This window comes from Hyperolius riggenbachi, chromosome 3, assembly GCF_040937935.1.
Source record: "Hyperolius riggenbachi isolate aHypRig1 chromosome 3, aHypRig1.pri, whole genome shotgun sequence".
In the NCBI taxonomy this organism is placed as follows: domain Eukaryota; kingdom Metazoa; phylum Chordata; class Amphibia; order Anura; family Hyperoliidae; genus Hyperolius; species Hyperolius riggenbachi.
In genome coordinates, this window is record NC_090648.1 from 344023182 (window position 1) to 344041101 (window position 17920).

Genomic DNA, 17920 nt, shown 5'->3' on the forward strand with positions numbered 1-17920 from the left:
CGGCAGGCAGTTCTCCTCTCTGATCCCATCAACCCTAGCAGCACCGCTCGGCCAATCACGTGAGGGGATGCCCAACCTGCAGCCAACTAGCGAGCGGTGCAACAGTGCTGGGCGGAAGGAGTGTGTGTATGGGGACATGAATAGCTGGCTGGGTTGAGAGTTTCTCCCTCAGGACACAAAGTACTCGCGTGGCTGAAGGCAGACAGTTTAGGGAGTGTGAGTGATTCAGACCTGGCGGGTGGGAGGGAGGAACAAGTCGCCGACTTGCCGGCTGCACAAACTTGCTGCCCATTTACTCCTCAATGCACCTCCCTGGGGATTAGTGACAAGGGGCGCCTATAGCAGGTGCCCTAGTTGCACGGCTCCAGATACACGTCTGCTCGGTACCTACCTTTAATGCTGTAGACCCCTGCAAAAATGTACTCTCAATGTCACCTTGGTTAAAAGCATTTATAGCTGCAGGAGATGGTTTATAGCAATGATTATAATAATGACTACGTGAAATTAGGTAATGTCAAACCAAACCTCTTTTATTAAGGCAAAAGTACCTTTCTCCCCTACTGGCCTTCTTCAAGCTAGCAGACCTTATATTCTTTTATCATTACATGAGAATGGACAGAGTATAATACTTAATTTAATTACTAAATGGGGCTGAAACTGAGAAGCTGCCTACAAAATGATTGCATTTGTTATGGCGAAACACTTAGGGCCTGTTTCCACTACAGGCGGATTCTGGATGCAGAAAAACTGATGAATGCCAAATAGCCACATCCAGAAATCTGGATCCAGAAAAACTCATGCAGAACTAGTGGAAATAGGAATTTACAATGTTCCATCTAGAGCAGGGGTCCCCAAACTTTTTCGGTCAAGGGCCGGGTCAACATACTTCAGACTGCTGGGGGGCCGGAGTATAGGTAAAATGTAGAAAACATTACATTGAGCCTAGGTAATGTAAACTATTACCTGTTAACATGTGCAGCCCTTATGTCTCCTATTTAACCAAATCTGATAGTATGCCCCCCAACACAGCATGTGCAGATAGTATGCCCTCCAACACAGCAGGTGCAGACAGTATGCCCCCCAAGACAGCATGTGCAGATAGTATGCCCCCCAGCACAGCATGTGCAGATAGTATGCCTCCCAACACAGCATGTGCAGACAGTATGTCCCCCAACACAGCATGTGCAGACAGTATGTCCCCCAACACAGCATGTGCAGATAGTATGTCCCCCAAGACAGCATGTGCAGATAGTATGCCCCCCAGCACAGCATGTGCAGATAGTATGCCCCCCAGCACAGCATGTGCAGACAGTATGCCCCCCAACACAGCATGTGCAGACAGTATGCCCCCCAACACAGCATGTGCAGACAGTATGTCCCCCAACACAGCATGTGCAGACAGTATGTCCCCCAACACAGCATGTGCAGAAAGTATGTCCCCCAACAAAGCATGTGCAGAAGGTATGTCCCCCAACACAGCATGTGCAGACAGTATGTCCCCCAACACAGCATGTGCAGACAGTATGCCCCCCAACACAGCATGTGCAGACAGTATGTCCCCAACACAGCATGTGCAGACAGTATGTCCCCCAACACAGCATGTGCAGACAGTATGTCCCCCAACACAGCATGTGCAGACAGTATGTCCCCCAACACAGCATGTGCAGAAAGTATGTCCCCCAACAAAGCATGTGCAGAAGGTATGTCCCCCAACACAGCATGTGCAGACAGTATGTCCCCCAACACAGCATGTGCAGACAGTATGCCCCCCAACACAGCATGTGCAGACAGTATGTCCCCCAACACAGCATGTGCAGACAGTATGTCCCCCAACACAGCATGTGCGGAAAGTATGTCCCCCAACACAGCATGTGCAGACAGTATGTCCCCCAACACAGCATGTGCAGACAGTATGTCCCCCAACACAGCATGTGCAGATAGTATGTACCCCAACACAGCATGTGCAGACAGTATGTCCCCCGACACAGCATGTGCAGACAGTATGTCCCCAACACAGCATGTGCAGATAGTATGTACCCCAACACAGCATGTGCAGATAGTATGTCCCCCAACACAGCTTGTGCAGATAGTATGTCCCCCAACACAGCATGTGCAGCTAGTATGTCCCCCAACACAGCATGTGCAGCTAGTATGTCCTGCAAAACAGAGGAGAACTCCTCCGGAGGAGAAGCAGCCATTCCTGTGGCGCCCGAAGAACATCTTTGCTACAATGAAGCATACCCAGGTGACAACCTGCAGTCCAATTGGACCTATGTGGATGGGTGGTGCCAGCACTGCTATTCTTTATGTGGTCGCAGATATTTAAGATGCAGTGGACTGCATGTATAAGTAATAGATTTTGAGAGTGGGGGGCTGGTGAAAAGGGCTCAGGGGGCCGCATTCGGCCAGCTGGCCTTAGTTTGAGGACCAATACTCTTTAGAGAATCCTATGAGATGTGGAAATATTGACAAATGCTGTCATACAACTGTGTCATTCTAGAAATGCTCATCTTGCCCAAATCTGAGGACTGGTGATCTGCTGGCTGAAGAGCTGCGGATAACATTTAAACCATATGCTGCTGAGTGCCCAGAGATTGCCAGTACATCACAGACAGAGGAGGAGAAGGAGAACCCCATATCTGATGATTTAAGAAGGTATCGGGTCCTCAGTCTTTATACCATACTATTATGCATCATTTATAATCAAATGTGTATGATCATACAGTATGTGTTCTTTGAGGAATCCTGAACTGAGATGAAGGTGGAGGCTGCCATTTTTATTTCCTTTTTAGAAAATACTAGTTCCCTTGGATTAAGCACGCTGCTACTATGGTTTAGAATATCAGTAAATATGTTTTCATACTTAAGCCCTGGTACACACTTTCATTTATGATTGGCCAACCACTGACCAATTTTACCACCTCCGTGTAGTATGAAGGACAACAGATGAGCAGATTGTGTAGGTAAACCCTCATCCTATATGGAGGTGGTAAAATTGGTCAGTGATTGGCCAATCGTAATTGAAAGTGTGAACCAGGCATAAAGTCTGGTATACATACTTAAAATGGTCTGAAACTCTGACATAACATTCAATAAAAATGTGTTTTCCTACTTTTTATTAATCATACAGTTGTCATATTTGCTTTTGTGCATAAGTAATATTGTCTATCTACAAATTACAAGTTTCTAAAGTGGTAGTTTATCTTGCCCTGAAAGCTGCCATTGCATTTTATTCCAACTGCTTTTTATTACGGTATATATTAAAATCTTTTAGTGAGCTGTTCTGAACTCTGTGTGTCCTGAAGCAGAGAGAGCTTCACAAAGAGCTTGTTTTCAGTTGTTACACTGTGTTTACACGCAATGTAACAACATTGGAATGTTAACAAAGATACTGTTATTTCCAGTCTGGATGCAGATTTAAAGCTGAATAGCCTTTCCATAGCAGGACAAAGTGCTTTGTTTAACCATTTTAGTGATGTTCTGCTACAAAAACATTTATGGGATAGTAACTTTAAAGCTGTAAGGAATCTTTTAGCGCAAACTAGAAATGCTGGCTTTCAGACCACTTTAAGCCTGGTAGATACTTTCACTTATGATTGGCCAACCACTGGCTATTTTTACCACCTCTATGTAGTATGAAGGTCAACAGATTTGAAATAAAATGAACATATTGTGTAGGTAAACGCTGATACTACAAGGAGCGGTAAAATTGGTCAGCTAATGTCTAATCAAAATTGAGATATTTACTCAGAGATTTAATGTGTAAGGGTGCGTACACACATCCAATTTTGATTGTCCAGTCACGGGCCAATTTTATTACCACCTGCAAGTAGAATGAGAGCTTACCTGCACAATCGGTTCATAGTATTCAAAATCTGTATTCAATATACTATATGGAAGTGGTAAAATTAGACATTGGCCAATCAAAATTGGATGTGTGCACCAAGCTTTAGCAGCAGAGGATCAGCACAAGACCTAGTCATAAGTTATTATTACAGGAAGTTCCTCATGGCATCTTCTAGTGGCTGGATGGTGTAATGGTTAAGGGCTCTTCCTGTTCAGTAAGCCTATTCAGTGAGGAGACCTTGGGCAAGACTCTAACACTGGTAGTGCCTGTAGAGCACACCCTAGTGGCTGCACCTCTGGCGTTTTGAGTCAGCCAGGAGAAAAGCGAGACAAATGCTATTTGTCTTGTCTTCTATAGTGTACTAACTCCAGATGCCTTGTAGAGCCTGTTCTGATGCAAAAACACATATTTCAGTTTACAATGTATGGTGAGCCTTAAAGGGAACCTAAACTGAGAGGGATATGTATTTTTCTTTTAAAATAATACCACGCCTGACTCTCCTGCTGATCCTGTGTCTCTAATACTTTTAGCCACAGCCCCTGAACAAGCATGCAGATCAGGTGCTCTGACTGAACTCAGACTGGATTAGCTGCATGCTTGTTTCAGGTGTGTGATTCAGCCACTACTTTGGTCAATGAGATCAGCAGGACTGACAAGCAACTAGTATTGTTTAAAAGGAAACATCCATATCCCTCTCAATTACGGTTCCATTTAAATAACATCAGGTTTTCTTAACTTGGGTGTCTTATTCTTTAATTTATATTGTTTTCTGCCCAAGGTTTTGCTTACCTATATACTAATTTCTTTGTTAGTATTTCAGTAAAAAGATTAAAACCGCTTCATTCTGTTCCACTTAACTCATGCTTGACAATTTCTACTGCTGAAACATTTCTCAATGCTGTCTGACATTTCTCTGTACATCTGTCTCTCAGAACTAAAATTCTTGTCATCTCATTCAGGTGCCCTTTCCATGTAGGTCTTTGCATACAGGGTTAGAGTAGTCAGCAATGTCACATTACAAATGAACAAACATTAAAGGACCACTATCGTGAAAATTGTAAAAATTAAAATACATGTAAATACATCCAAATAGAAAGTACATTTTGTCCAGAGTAAAACGAGCCATAAATTACTTTTCTCCTCTTTTGCTGTTCATTTTAGTAGGTAGTAGATATCTGAGTGAACCAACAAGTTTCGGACTAGCCCATCTCTTCATAGGGGATTTTCAGAATTTTCTTTATTTTCAAAAGCACTTGGCAGTTGCTCCGTCCAACTGCTAAAAAAGTGTGCAGCGAGCAGGGAGGCTGGCCAGCATCTTTATATGAATCCTTTTTCAAGGGGTGTCTTTATAAAAAATAAAGGCCATGCTGAGAATCTCCCATGAAGAGATGGACTAGATCAAAACCTGTCGGTTTGGTCAGATTTCTACCACCTACTGTGAGTGACAGCAAGATGGGAGAAAAGTAATTTATGGCTCATTTTAATGTGGAGGAAATGTACTTCTTATTTGTATGTGTTTACATGTATTTAAAATCTTACAATTTTTTGCGATATTGGTCCTTTAATAAAAATACTACAATATTTCTTGGTTTCAGCCATATCATGCGTTGTCTTTATTATTGCCAAGAAAATATAGAGTTTGCATGGCTAGTAAATTATTACATCTCATCATCTCATTACATCATTATCTGTTTTTATTTATAGTTACTAAGCATCAAAATGTTTTTAGGGAGGATTCTTGACTGTTTTTTTTTTTTTTTTTTTTAGATTAATACAGGATTCAACATTGCAGAGATCTCATCATGAAGAAAGTCAATCTTCTGATGAAGAAATTCCTCCGTTAATAAGAGCTATAGGTCCTGGATACAGGAATACTGCTAAACGGCAGAAAATGGAGGCATTATTGCAGGTGGTTATGTCCCGGCTGATTGTATCATTTTGGATGTTTTAGTTGTGTCTTTGAGTTCTGTGCATTATGCTGTTAAATATTCTGTTTAAATAAAGTTCATTAGGACAATACAGAATAAAAAAGAGAGAATACAATCTATGGAAATCCTGAAGTTTTAACTTGGTTTCACTTTGCAGGGACTACTGAAAGGGTTAATACTCAGTGTTTACTGTACATGCAGGACTGCCTTGGCAGAGGTCATAAAGTCCATTCACAGCTGAACTAATTAGACATTTTGATCTGACTAAACAAACAGACAACTGAGCAGTGAATTTCTTCAGCAACTATATGTGGAATAAAGACTTTTCATTGTGTGCTGTGCAAGAGTTCGGGTCTGCTATGGGAGGGGGGGGGCATTTGAAATAGTACAGCTGATGACAAGTGCAGCTGTACAGTGTTGGCACATGACACCCCAGTTGGTCCAACCATGCTCTCATCCTCTCCTGGCAAGATGCGAACGAGCAGTTGAGGCTGTGCAGACCTGCTTGTTTGCTTAGCAAAAATCATTAATGCATTAAAACTATTATTATTTAGTATTTATATAGTGCCGACATCTTCTGCAGTGCTGTACAGAGTATATATAGTCTTGTCACTAACTGTCCCTCGAAGGAGCCCACAATCTAGTCCCTACCATAGCCCTATTTTGTGTAGTGTATGTTTTGTAGTCTAGGGCCAATTTAGGGGGAAGCCAATTAACTTAACTGTATGTTTTTTGGGTGTGGGAGGAAACTGGAGTGTCTGGGGGAAACCCGCACAGACACGGGGAAAACGTACAAACTCCTTGCAGATGCTGACCTGGCTGGGATTCAAACCGGGGACCCAGCGCTGCAAGGCAAGAGCGCTAACCACTGCGCCACCGTGCTGCCTTACATTTTAGATCAGGGCAGTTTTAGGTTTGTTCTGGTATGTTTTACATCCATTTATCCTTTTCATTTACTGTTAGGTCCTGTTCACACAATGCAACATTTGTGGAAGTGTGGTGTACAGCAATATGCTGCTAAATGCAGTGGTTTGCCCCTATTCCATATAACTAAATCAGGACATGCTTTCCTGTACACCAGAATGCTGCTGGCTGGAGCAGTTTGGGCACTACACTGCACTGCTGTGATCAGGACAGGTATACTAAATGTAATGTAAATGCCTAGTCAGCAGTGGCATAGATGCATTGCTGAAAGCAACAATGTGAACCAGCCCTTAGGCCTCATTCACACTAGAGCGTTGTGCCGGCAATTTCGGCAAAACGCTCAAATGCTAGCGCTTTTGAAAGCGCTAGTGTAATAAAACCCTATGCGCCCGTTCTTACTTGGGCGATTTGCGTTATCGCCAAATGCAAACGGGTAGCCTGCACCATTTTCAGGCAATTTCCCGGCTATAGAAGCACTAAACGGGATCGTGGGAAAAATCGCTGCAGTGTCCAGTGATTTTTCCGTGTAAAATTGCGGAAAAATCACTCCCGCAACGGTTTCATTTGTGAATGGGGCCTTACAGAACCATGAGGCAGTACAAATCTAGCCTATGGCAAACGTTCAATGATTCATGTATCCTTAGATGTAGATCATGATTGGTCAGTAAAACATTTTATTAAATGCTGAATGTTTGTCACACTTTTTTTTAAAATGATATTCTTCAGGATTTAAATAAGAAATCAAATGGGCCAAAAGAAAAGCAGAAGACAGAGACGATTCCCCACCCGCAAGGCTTCACAATTGATGTCCAGATCCCAAACAGGCCTTTAGCCAGGAGAATGGATGTTCAGGCCTCTGACAGAATATTCACACATTTAACTGAGATTCAGAAATACCCACCAATATACAACGACTTTGCATCAGAGGTATGTAATACACTCACTTCATATAGACAAATATTTGATAGAATTGTATGCAATTATTTATTATACCATCATTTAAACCCAGCTGAGTGCTTAAAATATATACATTAGGGCTACTGCTGCATGCTCCTCGGCTATCCTGCATGGCTCAGTATCCCATGCTGCCCTCCCTTAACTGGCACCTGCTGCCATGCTGGTAATTAGGATTGTGTTGCTGCTGCCTAGTTCCAGCTGGTTCTAGCCCTCTTATACTAGCGCATTGAAGAGCATGTACATGCCATCTAGGGTTAGTCTATGGAAGCAAGGACTGCCCGAAGCTAACATGGATCTTTAAGAATATGAAAGGTAGCGCAATGTTTCCCTAACTCCCGAATTAGTGACAGGTACCTGGGAGGGAATAGGTACAACTCCTTTATGTGCCTTACAAGTAGTTCATACAACACAAATACAGGATTACTTTAAGCAATTACAAGGTCCTCTATCTCTCTTAAAAAAAAATTATTTTGTATATTTTTTCTGGATCTTACTTTTTTCAGAGAGGGCCCTCTCTGTTGTTGAACAGCAGCAAAGAAATAATATCGCTGTGAGCCACAAGAAAACCGAGTAGTTGCAGATTAGTACAGGTACGCCAGTCCTACTCACCAAAGTGAAGTCCATCACCTGTACCCATTTTTAAATCGTGGCATCTTGGTATTCAGCAGGCATTGGGCACCGCCACACTGAATGGCTTGATGTAGGTCCGAGAAGTCAGTCATCTAAAGACTCCCATAGAGATCTCTATAAATCTAGCCTGTCCAAAAATAGTTCCTGGGAAGAAAGTTTTGCAACTTTATATTTAATATAAAATTACCTTCTTAAAACAACATAGTTTTGTTTGTGCCCCTTATAAGTTCTTAGTGCTTCTGGGTAAATATGAGTGTTTTCTACATATTCTGTTAAACATTAGATTTGAAATTCCAAGATTTGCCTGCAGATGGCAGTCTTTTACCAGAGAAAACTGAAGGGAAGCTTGTAACCTGATTTGTTCTGAATGACAACAAATTACATTTCGAGAGATCTACACGCTGATACTTTGAGGTAAGTATTTCAAATAACTATGCACTGAAAAAAAAATTGCTTTAACCTTTGTCATGCTATGTATGCCTAGTTTATTGTGTGTTCATATAGCGCTGACAACTTACACAGTATATAGTCTTGTCACTACCAGTCTGTCAGAGGAGCTCACAGTGTAATCTCTATCATATTTGCAATGTTATGTCCTTATTTTAAACTGAGGTCACTTTTGTGGAACCAGTTCACTTATCTGTATGTTTTTGTAATGTGGGAGAAAACCAAAGTGTCCAGAAGAATCCCGTGCAAACATGGGGAGAACATACAAACTCCATGCAGATAGTGCCCTGGCCCATATTTGATCTGGAAATCTTTGCACTGCAAATTAAGCGTTATCCACTACACCACCGTATTGCACAATGCTATCTAGATAAGATTATTTTGCTGTTGCACAATCCCATCCCACCTTACTGATTCCAGCTGCAGAATCTAATGTCACAGGGTTCATCATTTTGCTTTCATCAAATTGTGGAAACGGCATTACCTCATATTCTTTTTGTGGATCTAAACAGTAAAGTTCTCTGATCTTTTTTGAGATAAAGCTGTTAACATTGGGTGGGGGTGGAGGGTGGGGTGATTTCAGGAGGTTAGCCACTAGTGTCGGCTTCTGCAAACCACAGGTCAGGAAGTGGGGAAAGGTCAGACAAGCAGACAGTGAAGACTAGAAGACAGGTGGATGGGAACAAAGTGTGGGTGATGGTTAAGCCTCGTGCACTAATCAGCCAATTTTACCAAATCTATGTAGTAAATTGAGTGAATATATTGAATGGTTAATTTAGGCAGTTACCTTATATTACATAGAAATGGTAAGATTGGATGAAAAATATTGTATTGTTAGTGGCCAGTTTTACAAGGACTGTTGCCCAGCAGGGACAGGGACTCCATCCCTCGGACGACAGTTCGGGGCCAAAGCTGTACCAATGTGTTGCTAGCCTGTAGCTTAGTGACACATTCTGTTACTATAGAGGGAGGAGTAGGGATGATGTGCCGCACACAACGGAGCAGGAGAGGTAAAGAATGAGAACAGTGGAGTTAGTCAAGGCACGGACTACATTATCTGACAGCACAAATGTCTGCCTCAGCTGAGAATGGTCTAACGTGTAGAAAGCTTAAAGGGGCCCATACACTAGTCGATTTCAGCCATCGATCGGTCGATTCTGTGGAATTGATTGATCAATCAGAATGTCCATGGGCGTGGTGCTGGGAAGTGCTTAGTACAGGTAAATGGAAAGCATCCGTCTCCTGGAGTCACATCTGAGCGCTGCTTTAATCACACTCAGATGTCACGTGATTCGGTTTCCTTTTGATACTGTACCATATTTAAAATGGTGCCATCATATGGGGTCACAAATGCATTCGGCATAGCTCCCAAATGTCCCTCTTCTGGAGGAACAGTCCCTCTGTCCCACTTTCTCCCTCATTTGTCCCTCTTTCAGGTTTGATGTACAGATCTATGTAAATATATGGTTTTGTTTTTTTACAGAACAATGTGTTTAATTAACTCTAAACTTTATTCCCATCCTTTAAATTGATATATTTCTTATTTTCAAATGGCAATATGAAGGAAAATGAACCAGGATAGAAAGGACCAGTATGGTGTGAAAACAACATATTTTTCTTATGAAATCTTCATGGTATGCGTGACTAGACTTGTTCCAGGATCGTGATTAGGGGTGTGGTGGGGGCATGGATTAAGTGTCCCTCTTTCTCATCTTAAAAAGTTGGGAGGTAAGCATTTGGTTGCATGAAATTGCATCCAAAAGTTGCTCAATGGCTTTCAGATTGGAGGCTGAACTGCATGCTAAGCATGCACTTCAGCAGACTGTGTGAAAGAGACTCAGGCTCTGTTTCCACCTGCTGCTGGATCACGCGTGGTCAGCGGGAGAGGAGTGTAATCTCCGCTCCAATACTGTGTTCCCGGGTGGAGCCTGGGGCAGATGCGCTCCCCCATAGGCTATATGGAGAAACGCATCCGCCTGACTCGGGATTATCACAGACTGCACAGAAGTGCGGTCCACTTACTGCAACGGATCTCGCAGATCCGTTGCAGCGTGACAAGTGTGAACAGCTCCTATTTATAAAAAAAGAGCCGTTCAGTGTCCGTTACCGATGAGTGGAGAAAGGACGGAAAATGTCCCTTCTCTGCTCAAGTGGGCACACAGCCTAACTGTACCGCATGCCTGATTATCTTTTTTTGTGCCATTGCTTGTTGCTGAAAAACATTTCTGTTTCTGTTTTTCTAAGAGCTATTTGTGTTGCAGATTGAAGCTGCTACTGTGCAGAAGCTGGATAGGAACTTGTATGTTGGGCAGGAGCTGGAGGAAGTTTATACAGAGCTTGTGAAAAACCTTTCAACAAATCACCTGAGATTTGACCAGGTATAACAGCTGTTTTATGTTTACTGGATCACACATCGCCAAGGTAAATTATTGACTCATCAGTCACTGCCAATATATCGGAAGTAGAGATGAGTATATTTTCTAACACATTCTGTTGGCAGCTAGGTGGCTGAATAGTGCAATATGATATGTGGGGTGAAATATGTTAACTGTGTACACACACTAGATTTTGTTCACCTAAAACAATTGGTCATGATCAACTCGGGTCACAGTCTAGTGTGTGTAAAAGTGTCCCATGGTAATATTTGTCTTTTAATACGGAGTTTGTGAAGCTGGAAAATGCTCAAATGACCACTACAGCACTTTTCAGTGTGGGGGGCACAGGGTGAGCCTGACAGCTCACCCCGATGCCACTGAAATTCCCTGCAGTGTAAAAAACGATTCCCCCTCCAAGTTGTAGCAACTCAGAGGGAGAAGTAATTTGGGGTAATTTGATCACTGAAACCCCAAATCACCCATGTGTGAGGCGTGCACTATAGCACTAGTGCTATAGCGATGCCCAACTCAGGGGCTTACGTGGTCGGCACTGTGCAACCTCAAAGCATCAGCTTTGTCCTGCTTGTCTTCTCCTCTTCTTAAGGCCCCGTTTTCCACTAGCCGCCGCGCATCCTGTGAGACGCGGCAGCAATTCCTATTCTGCGAGTACACAGCCGAATCCCAGAAGCACGCCATGCATGGCTATGGGATTCGCTGCCACTCTCACGAAAACTTACTGCAATGTCACCTGAATTGCTATGGCAAGTGATTTGGACGGGGGCAGCATTATCCCCTATGGCAGAGTTTCCCCTTTGCCTGCGGGGAAACTGTGGATTATGTCCAATTTCCACTCTAGTGGAAATGGGCCCTAAAACACAGCAGGGACGAACAGCAAGTCCCCCTACTAGGAGTTTTTAGCAACCTGTCACTCCGAATGATTGTTTTGAGACAGAAATCTTATGTGTACATGTTGACTGTAGTTCATCACCTTTATTTTTTCACATATCCAAACAGTGAAGTACGAGATCTGGGTGAGATTTCAAAATTTTTTTGTGTGAAATCAGGCATTAAGAAAAAAGTATGATATCCACAATGCAAGTAGCGTGTTTAAAGTTATTTTAGTGAGACTTCACTGCCCCTCACTGCTCATTTACTTAGTGTTCACCTCCACAGTTGGTGAGTTGTGACTTATCTGCCAGATTAATCTACCAGTGTACGGTCAGCTTAAGGTGCCCATGAACGGTACAATTTTTTTATCAGATGAGATCTTTTGACACACTTTTTATGATCGTAAGTGTTTGGAAGGTAATTCTCGATTGTTCCTATAAACGGGTCAATTAGGGCATTTTCTCTCTTCAGATACAATTGCAAAATCCAACTTTTGGATTGATTACATTTTCTGTTCCAGTCATCCATGGAATCATTTTACATCAAGTTTTGGCACACACTGCGCAGTTTTCTGTACAATTCGATCGTAAAAAAGTGCATCAGAACATTGCATCTGATAAAAAAATTGTACTGTCCATGGGCACCTTAAAGGTTGCCACTAATGATACAATTTGCCTAATGATCGTTTACAAACGATTCTTGGTGTGAACGGTCGGAAATGATCGTTTGGAACCACTAATGTACAAAAATCTCCTAACCAATCCAATCAGATTGACGGGATTGATCTGAAAATCAAATCAGTTTAAGTATTTTGATCGGATTGGTTAGGAGATTTTTTTTTCCATTAGTGGTTCCCAACGATAATTTCTGATCGTTCATAGGAAGAATCGTTTGTAAACAATTGTTTGGCAAATTGTATCGTTAGTGGCCATCTTTAGACAAATATAATTCATTTTCTTACACTCTTGTCCTGTTTCTATATTTCAAGGATTTAGAATTTGAGCCCTATGCATCGAAATTGAATTTCTCTGTGTGCGCAGCTTCATCAACTTTAACCAAAAAAACAAACCAGAGAGTGATCAACAAAGAGCTAGATTCCCTGGCGGCTATTGATGATTGTGACAGGTAAGTGGGAAAATACTGCTGCAATATATTCCAGTTTTTCAACAGGTTTCAATTGCACTTTCAATTTAATATAACAGTCGTATCATTACAAAATCAAACCAACAAGTTAAAGTGCTAGTGTGCTTAAAGTGAATGGGAACCGCATTTAAAAAAATGAGACCGATACTTACCCAAGGAGAGGGAAGGCTCTGGGTCCTATAGAGCCTTCCTGCTCCTCTCCTGGTCCCCTCGTTCCAGTGCTGGCTCGCCCGGTAGCAGTATTTGACTAATTTAGTCAAATACTGCTTAACCCGGCCGAAGGAGGCTTTAGAAGTCTTTAGGGAGCCCGAGTGCTCCTGAAGAAGAGCGGCCCTGTACTGCACCTGCACAAGCACGCTCTCTTGCACACTCACGCCTGTGCAGTATGGAGCTGAACGTCTTTGGGAGGACACGGCTCCCGAAGACTTCCAAATACCCTTTCGGTGGGGGATTGAAACGGGGGGGAGCCAGCACAGGATAGAGGGCACCGAGAGAGAAGACGGAAGGCTCTATACGACCCAGAGCCTTCCATCTCCTTAGGTAAGTATTTGCTTCATTTTTAAAAAAAATGCGGTTCCCATTCACTGTAAAGAAAAAATTTAAAAAAGTGAAAATAACGTAATGAACAAATTTTTACAATAATTATGTATAAATGATTTAGTCACTATTTGCCCATTGTAAAATCTTTCCTTTCCCTGATTTACATTCTGACATTTATCATATGATGACATTTTTACTGCTAGCAGGTGATGTCAATGTAAGTAGCTGCTGCTTGCTTTTTTTGGAGGTTGGAAACAGCTGTTATTTCCCACAATGCAACAAGGCTCCCACAGTGTGATGTCAGCACCATGGACCTGACATCACACTGTGGGAGGGGTTTCAACACAATAGCAGCTATACAGAGCCCCCTGATGATCGGTTTAAAGGAATAGATTTCTCATGGGAAAGGGGATATCAGCTACTGATTGGGATGAAGTTCAGTCCTTGGTTACGGTTTCTCTTTAAAATAACTGAAAAGTAGACTCTGATCAGTAATGCATTATACTCCTATGACTGATTTTGTTCTTCTTCAGCATATTACCAGTTTCGCTCTGGCAGACATTTCTTTTGAGGCTGCCTTGGAAGACACAGCCTCGTAAGAAGTGCCTGCAGGAGGGAGACAGCCATTAGGCTTTTCATACCCGACACCCACTGCCCTTTACCCCAGCGCCAGAACTTGGTAAGGAGCATCTACTTACAGTATGTATTTCTTCATGCATGTAATTGTGAATACAAGAATAAAAAATGAGGATACCTTTGGCTGCAGTGCCAGAAATCTTGTTCTTCTACAGAGTATAAATGCAGGCAGGGATTGCTAAGTAAGAGCAGACAGCTGCTCTAGACACTAAAAGGCTAAGACCCGGGCCACACTGGCATTAAAAAAACAGATCGTTAAGGTCCGTACACACGCCGGACTTTAGGCAACGACGGGTCCGTCGTTGCCTCCCGCTGGGTGGGCGTGCCAGCGACAGTCCGGCGTGTGTACGCTCTGTCATCAGACTGATACGGCTGTTTCTGCAGCCGTATCAGTCTGACGACAGAGCGTACACACGCCGGACTGTCGCTGGCACGCCCACCCAGCGGGAGGCAACGACGGACCCGTCGTTGCCTAAAGTCCGGCGTGTGTACGGACCTTTAGTGTATCGTAATGGAACGGATTCAAACAGATGCTAACAGATCCAATGTTAACCTATGGATCCGTTCACATTGGTTCGTTTGAACAGATCCATTCCGCACGATCTGCTGGATGGACCGCAAGTTTGGAACTGTAGTCATTTTCCCAGATCGATGAATGAGTCGCATTGACCGCACGCTAAAGGAACGGAGCGTCGGAGATGGAAAACTCATTATTTTAAAAACTGACCTGTTTTTACATGGATCCATTTTCCATCCGCGCCAGTGTGAACCGGGCCCTAATGCAACCCCCACTGCTTCCCTGACAGAAGTGTATTTACAGAAGAAGATCACAGTACAGAGTCAAACAGTCTCTCAGTGCTGTTGACTTCACAGAAACATGACAATGAAAAGGAAGAATTCATGCCGGACACATCTACAGCTGTGCAGAGAAAAGGATCAGTCATGGCCAAAAATATTGACCAATTGACCAAAATGGCTTGTGTGTCAATAGTATTTTCATTTTTGTATCAAAAGTTTACCTACACCTTAGTATATAGCCAGGGACCGCAACAGACTCAGGCCCTGTGCAGTCTTCTAGGCGAGGCATTGAAGGGAACCCGAGGTGAGGGGTATATGGGGCTGCCATATTTATTTTCTTGAAAACAATGCCATTTTCCAGGCAGCCCTGTTGATCTTCTGGCATAAGTAGTGTGAGTTAAAACCTTGGAACAAGCATATGGCTAATCTAGTAAAAGCTGAGTCAGAATACCTGATCTGCTGCATGCTTGTTCGGATCTATGGCTAAAAGTATTAGAGACACAGGCAGCCAGGCAATGTGAATTGCTTAAAAGGTAGTAAATATGGCAACCTCCATTTTCTTCTCACCTCAGAGTTCCCTTTAAGGCAGTTCTAGAAGTAGTAGGACTCTGGATTCTGGTAAATTGTCTCTACATCCTTAAATAGTGTTGCAACATTTGCAGTAAAGGAGAAGAAATAAAAAATAAGGGTTTTATAAAAATGATTTACTTTTCAAATTTCACTGTATGCTTTTCGTTTATTAGCAGTGATGGCATTTCTGGCGAGGAACAGATACCTATGAATTTTTACCCAAATATCACATTTTTCTGTGTTGAAGAATCCAATTCCTGATTTACTTGAATTTGTACATATGTGTGCAATAATTAAAGCATTACTGCTGATCAAATATTTGCATAAACACTCTTATTTCTGCAGTTCAGCCAGAGCATCTGCTCCAGTAAGACATTTAACCCAAGTCCAAACGGCTAGTTATGGCATGCTAGGAAACACACAGTAGTACCTATATCCATCATAAAGTTGCCTGCTACAGTGTTCCATAACTGATGTATTTAATATACTTCTTGTTTGTTATTGTTCACATTTGTTTCCCTTCTTTTGTTATCAAGTACTATTCCAAACATGCCTGTTGACAAAGAAAAAGAAACAACTAGAATGTATAGCTCCTGGCTTGCTTGGTGGAAATCTGTAGTTAACACTGATGACTATATGAAGTACATAAGCACACAGGTATGATCTTTTCCTGTATCTCCTTTTAGCACATGTAATAATGCTGGAACATGCAGTAACCAGCAAAACCGACCAGTATGAAAATGTATTACTATTTTTTCACTGAACATGTTTCACTTGTACATGCCAGTTCAGGCACATTTTTATGTATTTAATATAACATTACTTTAAATAAATTATGCATAACGGTGACCTCTAGTTCTCTGCTGTCTCCCACACATGGGCATGCTGGATGGAGAGTGTTTGGTCTGTCAGCTGAAATCATATGTGCCTACTGACTGATGGGCTATCATGGCTGTCAGTAGGGTAACTTCAATTCATGGTGCCCTTCAGGGAAACTTTGATGCCCCCCCCCCCCCCAATATTCACACCCCTTCCCTTGCGGCCCATCTCACGAGGGTCATAAAACAAGTGTGGCCATCATGATATTGACAGCAATACAAGTGTAGCCACAAAAACACCCGATCTGCAGTATAGTCCCCTGTATTGGAGGAGGGGAAGGTCAGTAAATGCCCCCCCGCATCTCTGGGCCCCCCTGCTCCCCTCTAGTTATGCCCCTGATGTCTGTCAGTGTCTAGTGAAGATGCAAGCATGCATGTCTTCCTAATAATGACAATACTTTACAATACTGTAACATTTAACTACAAAAATATGTAATAAAAAAATATATGTCATGAAAAAACAGTAATATATATTTTGTACATGGAGGCCACTTTGTATCACTGAAACGGTTAACTCAGGTTGTTTGTAAGTAGGGACTATCTCTACATGTATATTAATCTAAATACAAAATTCATGACTCCTGTTCTCTGCTCGAGTAAGAGTGCATACACATCCAATATAGATTTTATAATCACTGGCCAATTTTACTACCTAGATGTAGTATGAATACTTACCTACACAATCTGTGTCATAGTATTCAAAATCTGTTGGCCCTCATAGTACATGTAAGTGGTAAAATCAGCCAAACGTTGGTTAATTAAAATTGAATGTGCGTATGCACACAAAGGGTGCCCATACATTACTCGATATTGCGGCCTGATTAATCTTCTGATCCAATAATTTTATCAAATTAGAAGAGAATTGGTGCCACAACATGGCCAACCAATCAATTATGCTTTAGATTTCCGGTTGAAATTGGTTGAATGGAATGATCAGGAACGATCTGGAGTGTGGCGGTATTGGTATTCAATATCGTGATGGACCCAGCAGGCCCCCGGCCGGTCTCCACCCCCCTCCCCCCCAAGTGTTTAGGTATTCCCTCATTACCTGTGCTCAGTGTTAAAGTCTCACCTCTCCACTTGCACGACTCCTGACCTTCTCTAGTGTCCGCCATCACTGTGGTGGATGTTCAGGCACACCCACTCTGATGCCATTCTCCAGCCTATGCACCAGTGCAGACACCAAAGTGCAGTCACATGGAAGAAGAGGCGGGGCCAGCATCACCTGCTCACTGCAGGACTCTCCAGGGAGGGGTCAATGTGAATTTTAATATACAAAGTCCATATTCCTGATATGTATTACAGTGGGTTGCAAAAGTATTCGGCCCCCTTGAAGTTTTCCACATTTTGTCACATTAC

At 42.5% G+C, this 17920-nt stretch overlaps 1 protein-coding gene across 5 annotated transcripts in view; it reads left to right on the top strand.

The window, feature by feature from the left end:
* The window catches only part of CCDC87 (coiled-coil domain containing 87), a 75932-nt gene that overhangs the window by 23223 nt on the left and 34789 nt on the right, over window positions 1-17920 (top strand). For all 5 annotated transcript variants that reach the window (XM_068276992.1, XM_068276995.1, XM_068276994.1 and 2 more), the window contains exons 9-14: window positions 2501-2655; window positions 5615-5756; window positions 7426-7626; window positions 10995-11111; window positions 12985-13121; window positions 16220-16340. In XM_068276992.1, the coding sequence (XP_068133093.1) occupies window positions 2501-2655; window positions 5615-5756; window positions 7426-7626; window positions 10995-11111; window positions 12985-13121; window positions 16220-16340 (873 nt within the window). The remainder of the gene's footprint in view (window positions 1-2500; window positions 2656-5614; window positions 5757-7425; window positions 7627-10994; window positions 11112-12984; window positions 13122-16219; window positions 16341-17920) is intronic.